The sequence below is a fragment of the Manis javanica genome, chromosome 14, assembly GCF_040802235.1.
Source record: "Manis javanica isolate MJ-LG chromosome 14, MJ_LKY, whole genome shotgun sequence".
Lineage (NCBI taxonomy): Eukaryota > Metazoa > Chordata > Mammalia > Pholidota > Manidae > Manis > Manis javanica.
Genome location: NC_133169.1, coordinates 52363324 through 52380623, shown reverse-complemented (window position 1 = coordinate 52380623; position 17300 = coordinate 52363324). Strand labels below are relative to the sequence as shown.

The 17300-nt window shown below is 34.2% G+C and overlaps 1 protein-coding gene across 5 annotated transcripts in view; it reads left to right on the top strand.

Moving 5' to 3' along the window:
* LYRM7 (LYR motif containing 7) overlaps positions 1-17300 on the top strand; it is a 112352-nt gene that overhangs the window by 25047 nt on the left and 70005 nt on the right. For 2 of the 5 annotated variants that reach the window (XR_012125156.1, XR_012125155.1), the window contains exon 5: positions 5826-6713. Coding sequence is in view for 1 of the 5 variants with exons in the window: in XM_017680548.3 (XP_017536037.2) it covers positions 5826-5896 (71 nt within the window). In the remaining 4 variants the exon portion in view is untranslated. Of the gene's footprint in view, positions 1-5825; positions 9326-10608; positions 16125-17300 lie in introns of those variants that run through there. The other 3 variants (XR_001856316.3, XR_005062701.2, XM_017680548.3) reach the window with 3 other exon arrangements.

Sequence of the window (17300 nt, the reverse complement as noted above, 5' to 3'; positions counted from 1 at the left end):
TTGCATTGAATCTGTAGATTGCTTTGGGCCATATGTTCACTTTAACAATACTAATCCTTCCTGACTATGAGCATGAAATAGCTTTTCATTTATTTCTAACCCTTCCAATTTCTCTTATCAATGTCTTATAGCTTTCATAGGTCTTTGACCTCCTTGGTTAAATTTATTCCTAGGTATTTAATGTTTTTTGATTCATTTGCAAATGGGATCATTTTCTTAATTTCTCTTCTAGTTTGTTATTGTGTATTGATTTTGTATCCTGTGACTTTAGTGAATTCATTAATTCTAATAGATTTTTGGTGCAGTCTTTAGGGTGTTCTATATATAGTATCATGTCATCTGTGAATAATGACAGTTTTACTTCTTCCTTACCAAATTAGATGCCTGTTATTTCTTTTTCTTATCTTGTTGCTATGCCTAGGACTTCCAATACTATGTTGAATACAAATGGAGAGAGTGGGCATCTTGGTCTTATTCCTGATCTTAGAGGAAAAGCTTTCAGCTTTTCTCCATTGAGTTATGATGTTAGCTGTGTTTGCTTTTGTTTCTGTCACCTGGAGAAACATCTGTTACATATAGCCTTTATTATGTTGAGGGATGAGAATGTCAGTGTGTGCTGGTTGTTTCTTCTTTCAGCAAAATATTAAAAAAGAAGATGAATGCAGATTAAGCTACTTGGTCTACAAAGCAAAGATGGAAGGAAGTACTACTTTGCTAAGGAACACTCTTCCATCTACATTCTGAAGTCTAACTGATTGACAATCCTATACTTTAGAGTCTTCCAGGGTTGAAAATGCCAATTGCTCCTATCCACTAATACTAAAGCCAATACAAGCAGGGGGCTTTTGAGCTCCAACATGAAATAATATCAATACCCCAAGCCTTTCTCAGTTGCCAGACAAAGATCAGATGTAGAATACATTTACTCGCTGGAGCCTATCTTTAGTTTTTCATTGCTTTAAGAAGTGTTCATTAAACTAAGTGTTAGGGGGATGGGCAGAACATAGAGGCCATTACTAAAGGATGAAAATCTTCATGCTTCAAAAATAGATTTGAAGTTTATAAGGTTTTTAAGGAATTGTAATGCTAAGAAACTCCAAGCCTGGCTAGCATTCTTCAACTCTTAAGACCATCCCTTGGCCCCTGAGCTCATATCTACAGGAAGTGGACTGTGAAAGCTTCAGAGCCTCAAAGAAGGGTACCTTCCCTAATATCCCTACCTCTGGACAAAAAGGATCCCCCAGAGGTCAGAAACAGGAGCCTTGAAGGACAGTGGACAAGAGTCTTTTTGCTGCCCAGAAAACAAAATTAGATGCTACCAGATTGGCTGACTCGGATATTTATTGTTTTGCAAAGAGCAAGAAGTCCTTGCCCTTCCTTTCCAGTAGGATTTAAGATTTGTTATGGAACAGTGACTACCATGTGTTTCCATTTCCAAATTTTTATTGCTGTATCCTGTTTGTTCTTTACTGCAGTGTAGTAGGTATCTACTGTGTGAGCCACAGTTGGACCTGATGGACAGACTAGGACATCAGCCAGAAATCCTTGATTTGAATTTGGATGAGACCTTAGGAGTCAGGTAGTAAATGGACATTTCTGTATATGAGAAGAAAGGTATATGATCATATGTAGCCAAAAAGGTTGAACTATTTGCTGCCTCTTGAATATCCACTCTTCTTACTAACTGAAAAATTGTGTTCTCGTGGCAGTGTGCCAAGCAAAAAAAAGAAGTAATTTTCCAGACCACATGAAATCTTTCTGGCCAGTGTAAGCAGCTGTCTACTGGATGTTGCTTCTAAGAAAGCTATTGTTTTTCTGTTAAAAAGGCACAGGCCACCATCCTGCCTAAAGCAATCTACAGATAGACTACAATCCCTATCAAAATACCAACAGCATTCTTAGGCGGACTGGAACAAATAGTTCTAAAATTCATATGGAACCACAAAAGACCACAAATAGCCAAAGCAATCCTGAGAAGGAAGAATAAAGCAGGGGGAATCTCACTTCCCAACTTCAAGCACTACTACAAAGCCCATAGACCAGTGGAACAGAACAGACGGTCCAGATATTAACCCAAGCATTTATGGTCAATTAATATACAATAATGGAGCCATGGATATACAATGGGGAAAGGACAGTCTCTTCAACAGATGTTGGCAAAACTGGACAGCTACATGTAAGAGAATGAAACTGGATTACTGCCTAACTCCATACTCAAAAGTAAACACAAAATGGATCAACGACCTGAATGTAAGTCATGAAACCATAAAACTCTTAGAAAAAAACATAGGCAAAACTCTCTTGAACATAAACATGAACAACTTCTTCATGAACGTATCTCCCCAGGCAAGAGAAACTAAAGCAAAAATGAACAAGTGGGACTATATCAAACTAAAAAGCTTCTGTACAGCAAAGGACACCATCAGTAGAACAAAAGGGCATCCTACAGTATGGGAGAATATATTCATAAATGACATATCTGATAAGGGGTTGACATCCAAAATATATAAAGAGCTCATGCACCTCAACAAGCAAAAAGCAAATATCCAATTAAAAAATGGGCAGAGGATCTGAACAGACACTTCTCCAAAGAAGAAATTCAGATGGCCAACAGGCACATGAAAAGATGCTCCACATTGCTAAACATCAGAGAAATGCAAATTAAAACAACAATGAGATATCACCTCACACCAGTTAGGATGGCCAACATCCAAAAGACAAACAAATGTTGGCTAGGATGTGGAGAAAGGGGAACCCTCCTACACTGCTGGTGGGAATGTAAATTAGTTCAACCATTGAGGAAAGCAGTATTGAGGTTCCTCAAAAAAATTCAAAATAAAAATACCATTTGATCCAGGAATTCCATTCCTAGGAATTTACCCCAAGAGTGCAGGAGCCCAGTTTGAAAAAACATATGCACCTCTATGTTTATCACAGCACTACTTACAATAGCCAAGAAATGGAAGCAACCTAAGTGTCCATCAGTAGATGAATAGATAAAGAAGATGTGGTACATATACACAATGGAATATTATATTCAGCCATGAGAAGAAAACAAATCCTACCATTTGCAACAATATGGAAGGAGCCAGAGGGTATTATGCTCAGTGAAATAAGCCAGGCGGAGAAAGACAAGCATCAAATGATTTCACTCATATGTGGAGTACAAGAACAAAGCAAAAACTGAAGGAACAAAAGAGCAGCAGACTCACAGAACCCAGGAATGGACTAACAGTCCCAAAGAGAAAGGGCCTGGGGAGGATGGGTGGGAAGGGAGGGATAAGGGGGGGAAAGGGGCATTACGATTAGCACACATAATGTAGGGGGGGCACGGGGAAGGTAGTATAACACAGGGAAGACAAGTAGTGATTCTACAGCATCTTACTACGCTGATGGACGGTGACTGTAATGGGATATGTGGTGGAGACTTGATAATGGGGGGAATCTAGTAACCATAATGTTGCTCATGTAATTGTATATTAATGATAGCAAAATAAAAAATAAAAATAAAAACGGCATGGGTCCAGCTAGCACTCTCCTTTTGCTCTTTCTCTCTCCCTCTCACTGCCTGGAGTGCAGATGCAAGACAACAGCAGCAATGAGAACAAAAACCACACATGAAGGGTAGCAGAGCAGGAAGAAAAAGAGCCTGGATTCTTAATGGTACTGAGGACCTGCAGTAGCTCAGGACTGCCTTAAGCTGTATCTTTGGATGTTAGAAAATTAAATCTCTTACTTATTTAAACCATTGTTTGTTGGACTTTTGGTTAATCTGCCTTTTCCATTAGATTATGAACTCTTTGAAGTCAAAGAGACCTTTTTTTATAAATTGAGGTATAATTGACATATAACATTATATAATTGTCAGTGTCCTGTATAATGATTCAATATTGTATATGTATATATATATTGCAAAATGATCACTACAATAAGACTCGTTAAATATTTGTGCCCATGCATAGTTAAAAATTTTTTTCTTTTGATAAGAACTTGTAATATCTACTCTCTTAGCATCTTTTCAATATACAGTGCAGAATTTTTAACTCTAGTCACCATTATTAATAACTTCAATAACTATATTGAAGAGCCTAGGTATTCACTTCTGTATACTCATTTGATGTAATGTCCAGTATTAAATAGACACATAAATGTTTGATAAATGAAACAACGTATTGCCATTGCTAATAAAACCTAAACTGTGGTTTGCTCCCTGGTGAAATCTTCAAAGATTTGGTAAAGGCAGATAAGATATAAACAGTGGTTAAACAATACATATTTAACTAGTTTTTATTTTGGTAAGCCCCATTTACTATCTTGCTCATAAGAACATTGTTTTTAGTCAGATCACTAATTTTTTTAAGTGAGCATTTCAGTTTTCTGAATTGAATTTGTTTTAGTGATGTCTACTTAAAAAAAAAAAAAACTTTAGCTTAATGATGAAAATTTACAGAAAGGATACAAGAAAAGTTTAAGGGCATGGTAACTTCCTTTACCAAGATTCCACAAATGCTAACATTTTACCACATTTGATTTATCCTTCCTCCCTCATTTTTTCCATTAACTTTCTGAGGGTAAGTTGCAGACATTACCTTCTTACCTCTAAATGGGCTTCTTAAAAATCATGACAGCCCACTTGGGTTTAAGTCTGGAGCAATACCTTAGGGTGTATTTTTAGAAAATACTTCAATGTATGTTTTCTCAATTTATAATGACATTCTCTTATATATGCAGTATAATTTGATAATTATAACAATTTATAATAGAACAAATTATAGTATGACTTGAGAACTGTAGTATAATTACATAACTATATAGTATATAGTATAGTAAAATTAATTATATTTTTCACAGTATAATTATCAAAACCAGGGTATTAACATTAATACAATTCTGTTATGAAAATTTTTCCATTTGTCCTAACTTGTCCTTTATAACAGAAGTAAAAAACATTTCCGTCTGGTCTAGGATCCAGTTGAGGATCACACAGATGGCATTTAGTCACCATGGGTTTTTTTAGTCTTCCTCAATCTGAAGCAGTTCCTCAGTCTTTGTTTTTCATGACCATGATTATGAAGAGTATAAGCAAGTCATTTCATAGAATGTGATGTGAGCAGTTTTTGATAATGCCAGTTCACCTGGAGTGAGCTCTTCCCTAGAAAAAAACATCATGTGTTTCTTCAAAATTTTGTATCTTAAGAACTTTATCTCGATCAGCTCTACAAGATGTCTGTAGGGACTTTGTTGTTGTTGTTTAACATTGTTTCTCAAAGGGGCTGTATTGGCATTTGGAACAGGATAGTACTTCACTGCACCAGATTGTCCCACACACCCCTGACATCTGCCCACTGAATTCCAGTAGTCTTCTTCAGTTGGTGTGGACACTCAAAATACCTACAGTTGAGAACCACTGTTCCTTAAAACTTGGAATCTTTAGATTGGGAAAGCAGTCATCTTGTTTTTTATATAGTAGGTAATGCAAACAAATTTTCCAATGAATGATTTTAATTATCAGTAATCTGTAACTGAAGGCTAAAAAATGCTTTGGCTGAATTCTGTTCAGTTATTTAATTAGTCATATTTAATAAATAAATGATAAATGGTTAAATTGGTCATACATGTTTTTATATAATCTGAAATGAATATTTTGTTAACTGTCTCTGCTTAAATTCAAAGATTTCACCTTTGAAGTTAACTGAAATAAAATATCTCTTAAAGATATATCTTAAAACTTGATATTTTGCTGTTATAAGTTTTAGGGGGAAATGAGTCTATTTACATTTTATTTTAATATTAATGATATTATTTTCTTTATGATTTTCTTTCAGAATTGATCCCCAGGAAAGACCTTCTTATAGAAAATGTGCCATATTATGATGCACCTACTCAGAAGCAATGAATTTTCTAGGATGAAATCAAGTCTTTGTAATGTTTTCTCTGACCTGGCATTTTGGCAGTGAATTAATTTAAGTATAGTTTTATAATTAAATTTCAGGTTAGGACATTGCTTAAAATGCAGAACATAGTTAAAAGTGTTTCTAAAGAGCATTAGGTAAGACATTTCATTTTCATTGAAAACCAAACTTTAAAAAGTTAAATATATGCTTAGGGAGGGATATCATATTCAGTTCTCTTTGGCCTTGATGAGTATTTTGGTTTTACCATAACTATTTGAGAATGCAGTGTTTTGACAATTTGGTGGGTTTTCCTCCCATGTAAAGTGAATCTGTCAGATTAAAATTACTGGCTTAAAATAATGTCCCCAATCATTAAATTTGTCAAAGAATTTCAGTGTGTGCCAACTCTCCATAGAAGGTGGGTTTTGTTTCCTAAAGCACTGAAATTGTTTTTGTAGCTAAAAAATAATGATACAGTTTCCTTTTAAAAATAGTATCTTTGTGTTTCTATAAAAACATTTTAAAATTAGTCTTCTAAAGATAGATGAATAAAATATCAAAATTACCTAGGATCACTGTGTGATAAAATAATTCTAAATTTTTTAGGAAATAGTGGCCCTTGATCAAACTATATTCTGTAGCCTTAGTAGGATTAGCTGTACTTACACCAGAGTTAGACTTTATTGTGAATATGTAATATGTGGCTGCATTCTTTTAATTTTAACCAATTAAATTTAAATGTCTTTTCTTCTTCCTCATGTCCCATTCCTGAGAAGATTGGCAGTATTACAAAACAGCTTGTCATTCTACCATCTAATGGTAGGAACTCATAAAATTGTATTTAATGTTCTTCTTGTTTCACTTTTGTCTTGCATCTTTACCATTCTGTTTTCTCAATGAACAGTGTGTTCTGTCCTTTTCACTGATCATTTCTCCCATTCGATGAATACCTTGACAGAGTTTTTCATTTTTACAAGATTCTCAGTGCAAGCTTTGTTTGTTGGCAGACATATTGGTATAGCAATACTGGATATAAAATGTCATATTTTAAAGTAATTTAATTTTAGGAGATCAAAAAATTATCAAAATCATTTAGACATATAGTCAGTATTCTACTGGGTAAACTACATCTATATAGTGTTTATTTTGTAACCCACTTACAGAATTTTAAGAATGATGACTATCTTAAGTACCTAACTTCTCTTTGGTACATGTCAACATTTAATTAAATATTTTTAATTTAGTTTAAAAAAAAAGCTTCTCATATTTCCCCAAGGAAGTTGCCCACTTCTAACATTTCCTTTTGACTACTGAAATCTTGTGAAAGTGGGTTTTACAAATTCTAAGTGCAGATATCTAGGCTCAGAGGCTCAGCATGACTGTGTGAAACAATCTTTTGGCAGAAGTTAGAAAGAGTGAATGGCAGGAGAATCATATTTGTCAAGTGTGTGAGGAAAGAATCCTTCACTGATGATTTGAAGCTGGAGGAATATATGACAGATAGTTTGCATAACATCTAATTTGGAACATTAAAATTAAGATTTAACTCAAATAGTGTTTAAGTTGGTTCTTATTTTATCTGCAGTTTCATTTCTTAATATTAGTACAGTGTCCAAAAAGCACACGATAATGAGAATAAATGGAACTTCTATGCTCATGGACAAAATAAACCATTTAGTTGTAAACACAATGAATGCCATATGTCAACAAAGAAATGAAAATTCCAATTCTTAAGTAGAGTTTTCTAAAGCAAAAGTAATGAATACAAAATTAATATAACTTTGCTATATATCAGCTATAACCAATTAGAAAATAAATGGAAAAATTCTGCTTATAAGAGTAAACTATAAAATAGGAATGGACTTTTTAGAAAACCTGAAAAACTTAAATATTAAGGACGCACTGTATTCTTAGATGGGACAGCTGAAAATTATGGAGATAACAGTTCCTTAAGTGTAATCGAGCAAAATCCCAACAGATTGACAAATAGATCTGTATAAAAAATACAATAAAACATCTGTCTTCTGTAAAAACCACTATAAATAGTTCAGAGAAAATACTTTCCACTAAAGTAATGATTAAAATAGTTAATATATAAGGTGCTCCTGTGGCTTATTTAGCAACAAGTAACTCAGTAGGAAAATGGGCAAATGATAGAAATAAGAAAGAAGAAATATTAAACTTCTGTAATGATCAGAGAAATATAAATTAAAATGAAACATTTTTGTTCATCAAATTTATAGAAGTTAAAGAAATTGATTGTGTCCAGTATTTGCAAAGGTGGAAGAATGTGGAAATAGGTACTCTCTTGTATTTCTGGAAGAAATGTAAGTTATAGGACCTTTTTGAAGGAAAGTTGACATCAAAATTTGAAATAAACATACTATTCAGTCTATATTTTCAAGAACTGTAAGGATACTAATAAATGTACACTCAGATGTATATACAGAAATTTCTGTAGCATTGGTTATAATTTTTAGAAATTGATAACAGCCTAAATTTCCAAACATAGAGGAACAGTTAAAGAAAGTGTGTCTCATCTGTACAGTGGGATATTAAAAAGGAATTGAAAAAAATGGCAAAATATCTAGTCTAGAAAGAAGCAAGTCACAAAGTATATGTTCTCTATGAATTCACTTATATACAAAACAACTATTTTTGCTCATATCATATATATATGCATATATATGTACAAAGGCATAGAAATAATATGTGCTAAATGTTAGTAGACAGGGAGGTAAATGAGATTTATGGAAGGAGACAAGTAAATTGAGAACTGATACTCCTGCATGTTTAAATATTTTTTACAGTGAGTATATCAACATATAAATTTTAAAGGACTACTCCTAAGCTATTAGTGCTTTTTTTTAAAATTCTCAATTATGAAATATTTCAAATATTAGCAATTAGTATGTCAGACACTAGTGAATGCCCACATTTGACAGATGTTACATTTTGCATTATTTGTTTAAAGATCTCCTTCCTTTTAAGTCAAAAAATCTTATAAAGCTTAAGTCCTACCTCCCTTTTCTTTCTCCTGACTCATTTCAGGGATAGTCACTGTTTTACAGTTGGAGGATATTATCCCCATACTTGTTTTTATGCTTTTACCAAATGTGTATTATTCAAAACATTATATAGTATATGTAACATATATAGCGTGTATAGATATTAAAAATATAATATAATATATATATGACATTATATAGTACAATATAATAGCGTATATATATATAATAGTTTTGTTTTGCGGTTTCAAATGTTAAGTGAATGGTATTATGCTCCATGTATTCTGCCGCTTAGTTTTCATCATACAGTAGGTTTTAGAAATGTATGTGTATTGTTGCAGAAATATCTAGGTCTTTCACTTTTATCTTTTATTCCTTTGTAAGAATAAACTATATTGTTTATCCATGTCTCTTGATAAATAATAGTATTGTTTCATTTTTTGATATTGCAAACAAATTTACTAAAAACTCCAGCACATGGATTCAGCACCCATGTAAATGTTTATCTGGATATATATACCCAGAATCAAAACTGTTGAGTTATAGGTTAGGTACATATTCATCTCTTTGAGGAATTTTTTAACTGTTCTTAAAAGTACTCATGCCAGCTTACTCTACAGTCAGCACCATGTAAGAGGTCCCATTTCTCCATATCTTAACTGCTGTTGTTATATATGGCTTCCCTTTTTTGTCAAGCTAATGATATGAAATGGTAGCACACTGTTTTAATTTGCATTTCCGGATTACTGATGATGTAGATTATCTTGTCATGTTTATTGGCTATTACAGTTTTCCATTATGAATTTGTGTTCCTATCCTTTATGAACTTTCCTCTGTGAGGTTGTCTGACTTTTTCCTTAATGATCCTTTATGTATTCTGAATATTAACCCTGTATACATTATCTGAGATGCAAATGTCTTCCATTATATGACTTGTCTTCTCTGTTTATGATAAAACTGTAGTTTCGAAGTGTATTTTAGTGTATGCATTTCAAAAAATTTTTTTCATTAATTTTCCTTTTGTATCTTTTTAAGAAATTCTTTTCTACTCCAAAGTCATATAGATACATTTTCCTCTGAGTGATGAAGTCTTACTTTCTATGTTCAGGCCTTTATGCCATGTAGATCCATCTAAAATTTATTTTTGATAGGAAAGAGGGATCTAATTTTATCTTTTTTTATGGGAAAACACTTTACCTTAGCATCATTTATTGAATATCACATCTTCTTTCTGATTGCATATCAAGGAATTTTGATGATATCCCAAGTTATTATATATTGGAATCAGTCTAATCCTCTTAACTATTCAGTGCCTTTGTCCCTACAATTATCCCTCTCTGCTGCCAAATCTCTTTTCCTTCTCTCCACTAGATTGTTCTCAACAGCATTCAACATTTTGAAATATTCCCATTTTAAAAAAAACTTCCTTTGAAACTCCCCTGCCCTCAAGCTTCAGCACCATTTCTCCACTCTTTTTTGTACTGAGAGGTTTCTGTACTTAATGTCCCCCACCAGTAACCTCTGCTTGGAAGTACATAGGTTAATTCTCAGTCTTTTTTTATTCATCCTCTTAGTAGCAGTTGGCATGATGGATCATTCCCTCTTTTTTAAACAGATACCTGGACATTTATTTATTGTAAATCTACTAAGATATAGCCATGAACCAAAGTAATAAAAATGCCTGCGTCTTCTGTTTACCATTTCAGATCTACTCTCAGCCCTTCTGGACTCTGCTTTCAGCCTTCTCTGGAAGGACTGACCTGTATGAACCAGCTAAAGTTGGTCCTATACCCTCTGACTTTTGATTGGTACAGCCACTGGGGAATGCTGGCAGAAGATCAGCATTCTTCTGTATGTGAGAGACAGACAATAAACAGAATTAAAAAGTAAACTAGAAGGTGATAATTGCTTTGGAGAAAGACAAAGCAGGAAAAGGAGATAGGGAAGCAAGGAAAAACAAGGTGTTGCCATTTAAAATAATTTGATCAGTGACGGTCTGCTAAGAAAGTGATAGTTGAGTAAAGATGAAGAATGTGAGGGATGTAGCCATGCAGATACTAGGGAAGAGCTTTCCAACCAGAGCAAACTAAGTGCAGTGTTCCTGAAACAGGCTCATGCCTGCTCTGTTTGAGAAGAACTGAGTGTCGGTAGCAAAGTGATTTAGGAGGAAAGTAGTAGGAGATGAAGTCACAGAAATGAAAAGGTAGAAGGAGGCAGGGAGTAAATGTCAGGTTTTGCAGATTATTACAAGAACTGTGGTTTTTACTCAGTAAAATGCATAATCTTAAGGTTGTTTTGAGAAGAGGAGTGTTAGGATCTTTAAGTTTTAAAGAGACCATTCTGGCTATTGTTCTGATAATAGATCATTGGGGCAAGGGTGGATGCAGGGATACCAATTAGAAGTCTCTTGCATTAACCTAGGAAAGAGGTGATAGTGGCCAGTGTGGCAGCAGTGATAGTTATGAGAAGTGGCAAGATTTGGGATATATTTTGATAGAGCCCATGGGTTTCCTGATGGATTGAATGTGAGGTGAAATTAAAAGAAAGGAGTCAGTTGATTCCCAAGGTTTTTGGCTTGAGCAACTGAAAGGACATAGTTACCATCAGCTGTGATGGTAAACAACCAAGTTTGTGAAAGAAGATCAGAAGTTTAGTTTGGGGCATGCATTGATTGAAATGACTATCAGTTATCCAATTGGAGTTGTTAATGAGATTGGATATAACAAATGCTGCTCAGGAAATGGTCTGGGCTGGTGTAAAACTTTGGGAGCCATTAATATAGATGAAGTATTTAAAATCGTCTGTTGGATGAAATCACCAGGAAATTAATTTTAGATAGAGAAGAAAAGTCATTGAGTCCTGGGGTACTCCAATGTGAAGAAGTTAAACAGATAATTATGAACAACAAGAGCTAGAAAAATTTCCAGTAGGGTAGAATGAAAACAAGGAGAATTTAGAGCAGAGGTTGGCAGGCTTTGGCTCACAGAGGCCAAATTTGACCCACTGCCCTTTTTGTAAATAAAGGTTTATAGGAAACATCACACTTATTCGTTTAAGTCTTGTCTATGGCTGCTTTCATATACTACAGTGACATAGTTGAATGATTGAAATAGAAACTGCATGATACGCAAGGCCTAAAATTGCTCTCTGGTCCCCTTACAGGAAAAGTTTCTTGATCTCTTGGTGTAGAGTCCTGGAAGCCAAGTGAAAAAAAGTGTTTCATGAAAGTAAGACTGATTGCATTGCAATTGCAATTAAAATTCCAGTAGGATTTAGCAGCATGGTGATAACTGGTGACTTTGGCAAGAGTTTCAATAAAGTAATTGGAGAAACATGTTCATGCTAATTCTCCCCAAATCAATCTCTAACTTCATTGTAATCACAGCTAAAATTGCAGTAGGATATTTTTGAGGAACTATTAGAATTCATGAGAAATAATAAGGCTCCATAAATAGCTAAATCAGCTATGATGAAAGAGAATAAGACTGGATATCCATGTGCAGAAAAATGGAACTTTAATTCATACCTCACACACTATACAAAAATTAACTGAGAATCAATCATGGACCTAATGTAAAACTTAAAACTAGAAAACTTCTTGAAGTAAAAGAAGAAAATCTTTATGACTTAGAGTTAGGTAATGATTTCTTAGACATGACACCAAAAGCACAATACACAAAAGAAACTGGACTTTATCAAAATGAAAAACCTTTGCTCTATAAAATGTTGTTAAAAGAATGAAAACAAGCCACAGACTGGGAGAAAATATTTATAACTCATAAACTGATAAAGAACTTTTACTCAGAATATATAAAGAACATTTAAAGTAAGAAAACAACCCCTTTTTAAAACAGATAAATATTTGAATACTTGATGATAAAAAGTTACACAAATGGAAATAGGCATACGAAAAATACTCAACATCAGTAGTCATTGGAAATGAAAATCACAATGATGTACTACCACATACCAATTAGAATGGCTAAAATATGGCTGACCATACCAAGTGTTGGCAAGAATGTGGAAGAACTGAAATACTTACACATTGCTGGTAGAAATGTAAAATGGCAAAAAAGCTTTGAAAAACTGTTCAGTTTCTTAAAAAGTTAAACACATCTCATATTACCTAGACTTTCTACCCCTCAGTATATACCTAAAAGAATGAAAGCATTTATCTATACACAGATTTTTCTATATTGCCCAGCAAAAGAAACCATCAACAAAATGAAAAGGCAACCTACAGGATAGGAGAGAATATTTGGAAATCATGTATTGATAATGGCTAATATCCAAAATACATAAAGAATAAATACAACTCAACACCAAAAAAAAAAATCCAATGAAAAAATGTGCAGAGGATCTGAATAGACATTATGCAAAGTGAAATAAGTCAGAGAAAGACAAATACTGTGTGATCTCATAAGTGGAATGTAAAAACAAACTGAAAAACCAAACTCATAGATACAAAGAACAGATTGGTGGTTGCCAGAGGTGGCATATGGGGGTGGACGAAATGGGTGAAAGTGGTCAAAAGGTGCACAATTACAGTTGTAAAGTAAGTCATGGAGATGTAATGTACACATGGTGACTATAGTTAGTAATATTGCATATTTGAACAATGCTAAGAGAGTACATCTTAAAAGCTTCATCACAGGAAGACAATTGCAACTATGTGTGGTGATCAATATTAACTAGTTATTGCAGTGATCCTCCTCACAGTATATACAAATAATCATGTTGTAAACCTGAAACTAATATAATGTGAAATATCAATTATATCTCAATTTTTGAAAAGGCTTAATTTATAGAAGCTTTAATTGTAATGGCTCAAAACTGGGGACAGCCCAAATGTCCATCAACAGATGAATGAATTAACAAATTGTGATAATCTCTATACAGTGGAATATGTCCAAGGAACAAAAAGAAAGGAACTATTATTATATGCAACAACATAGGTCAGTCTCAGAATACTTATCCTTAGTGAAGGAAACCAGACAAAAGCAAATACATGTTATATGATTCTGTTTATATAAAATTCTAGAAACTGCAAACTGCTTCATAGTAACAGAAAGCAGATCAAGGGTTGCCGGAGGATGAGGACAGGGACAGCTGGAGGGAGGAATTAAAAAGGTACATGAATTATTGGAGGGTGATGGATATGTTCATTATCTCAATTATGGTGATGGTTTTACAGGTGTATGCACGTGTCAAAAAAATGTACAAAATGCATGTGTACATTTATAATATGTTTAGTTCAAAGTATGCCAATTACAATGCAATAAAGCTGTTAAAATATATGATAAAGCCAGGGTTATTTTTTAAAGGATGGTATTGGTGAAAGCACTGAAAAATGATAGCAGCTAACCAGAGAGATAGACCCATATACTGTGATTTTATATATATATATATATATATATATTCTATACATTCTAAATAGTTTCTTCAGTGAATCTCTGTGTCTGAAAATGTTGACTCTCACCTTTTCTGTTGAATAATAATTTAGTCAGGTATGGAATTCTACACTGGCATTATTTCCCTAGCATCTCACAGATACTGTTTCATTGTCTTTTTTTTTTTTTCTGAGGTACAGTTAATAAAATCTTATATTGGTTTCAGGTATACAACACTGATTCAGCAGTTATCCATATTTCTAAATCCTCACCCCCACTAGTGCAGTTACTATCTGTCAGTATAAGAAGATGTTACAGAATCATTGGTTGTATTCTCTACACTGTACTACTGTTCCTGTGGCCAGTTTATATTATGATTGAGAATTTTTGTGTCTCTATTCCCCTCACCCTTCCCAAACACCCACTACACCCCCTCCCCCATGGTGGTAACCACTGGTCACTTTTCAGTGTCTATGAATCTACTGCCATTATGCTCATTCTGTTTTGCTTTGTTTTCTATTCCACAAGTAAGTAAAATCATATGGTATTTTTCTTTCTCTTGCAGGCTTCTTTCTTTTTCTTTTTTTTTTTTATTAAAGTATCATTGATAAACAATCATGTCTGTTCCAAATACACAACTCAGTGGCTCAGCAGTTACACTGGGTTTATTTAATCGAGCATAATACACTCTAGATCTCTCTATTTGTTGCAAATGGCAGTATTTCTTTTCTTTTTATGGCTGAATAATATTCCATTCTGTATATGTACCACATCTTCTTTATCCATTCATCTGTTAATGGACACTTACGTTGCTTCCATATCATGGCTATGGTAAATAATGTGGCAGTAAACATAGGGGTGCATACATCTTTTCAAATCAGAGATTTTGTTTTCTTCAAGTAAATTCCTAAAAGTGCAATGGCTGCATCGAATGGTATTTCTATTTTTAGTTTTTTGAGGAACCTCCATACTGCTTTCCATGGTAGCTGCACCAATTGTCATTCCCACCAACAGTGTGGGAGGGTTCCCATGTCTCCACATCCTTGCCAACACTTGTTATTTCTTGTCTTTTGGATAGTGGCCATTCTAACTAGTGTGAGAATTCTCATTGTTGTTTTGATTGCATTTCCCTGATGGTTAATGATGTGGAACATCTCTTCATGTGCCTATTGGCCATTGAGAAATATCAATTCAGGTCCTCTGCCCATTTTTTAAATTGAGTTATTTGTTTTTTGGGTGTTGAGGCATATGATTTCTTTTTATATTTTGATGTTAACCCCTTACTGGTTAAATCATTTATGAATATATTCTCCCATACTGTAGTATGCCTTTTTGTCCTTTTGATGGTATCCTTTGCTGTATGGAAGCTTTTTAGGTTCACTTGTTCTTTTTTATTTTGTTTCCCTTGCCTGAGGAGATGTGATCAGGAAAAATTGCTCATGCCTTCAGGAGATTTTTGCCTATGTTTTCTTCTAAGAGTTTTATAGTTTCATGTCTGATACTCATGTCTTTGACCCATTTGAGTTTACTTTTGTATATTGAGTTAGACAGTAATCCTGTTTCATTCTCTTGCATGTAGCTGTCCAGTTTTCCAAACACTATCTGTTGACAAGAATATACAATGGGGAAAAGACAGCCTCTTCTATAACTTGTGTTGTATCATTACTTTGTTTTGGAGTCTATTTTGTCTGATATTAGTACCGGTACTCCTGCTTATTTCTTCCTATTGCATGAAATCTCTTTTGCTGTACCCTCACTTTCAGACTATGTATGTCATTAGGAGTGAAAGGATCTTGTAGGCAGGATACATGGGTCTTGTTTCTTTACCCATTCTTCCACTCTGTGTCTTTTGATTGGTGCATTAAGTCCATTTCCATTTAAGTTAATTATTGAGAGGAATGTACTTATTGCCTTTTTGTTGATTGTTTTCTGTTTGTTTCTTCTAAGGTCCTCTCTGTTCCTTTCTTCCTCTCATAATCTTGTTATGATTGTGATTGTATTTCTTTTTTTGTGTGTGTGTGTATATCTATTATAAGTTTTAGGTTTGTATTTACCATGACATTCATGGATAGTTTCAAGAACAGTCTATATTAAGTTGAGGTCTCTCTGTTTCAAACACAATCTAAAAGTACTTCTTTTTTCTTCTTCCTCCCTCACACTTTATGTATTAGATGCCATAATCTGCATTTTTTACATATCCCTTGACTGACTTTATGTATAGTTGGCTTTACTTTTGTTTTTAACTTCATACTTGCTTGATAAGTAATTGGTCTACTATCTTCACTCTGGATTTACTTCCACTGGTGAAAACTATTTAGCCTTAGGGATACTTCCATCTACAGAAGTCCCTTTAACATATCCTGTAGTGCTGGTTTAGTGTTTATAAATTCCTTTAGCCTTCATTTATCTGGGAAAGTTTTTATCTTACCTTCAATTCTGAATAATAACCTTGTTTGGTAGAGGATTCCTGGTTGAAGTTCCTTTTGTTTCAGTATATTAAATATTTCATGCCTGTGAAGTTTCTGCTGAGAAGTCTTCTGATAGACTGATGTGGTTTCTCTTACAAGAAATTTTTTGCCTCCCTCTTGCTGCTTTCAGTACCCTCTGTTTATCCTTACTCTTTGTCATTTTAATTATTATGTCTTGATGTTGTCTTCCTGCAATTCATTTTGTTTTGGAGTCTGTCTTCAGACTCCCCACTTCAGGCTCTTTACCCACTGTTACCTGGTTTTTCTTCACAGTGGAGTCCCAGTTACTGTTGGTGGACTATGGGCTATGCCACCTTTCTGCCTGTCTGTCATGGAGCTCTCCATGCTTCCAGGACCCGGGTGTCTATTTCCTTCCCCAGATTGGGGCCGTTTTCCGCAGTTACTTCTTCAAGGAAACTCTTCTCCTTTGTCTCTCTCTTCTTTTGGTATCACTCTTATGTGGGTATTGTTTCATTTGGATCTCGCACGGAGCTCTCTTAGCAAACTCTCATTTCTAGAGATTCTTTTGTCCCCTCTGTT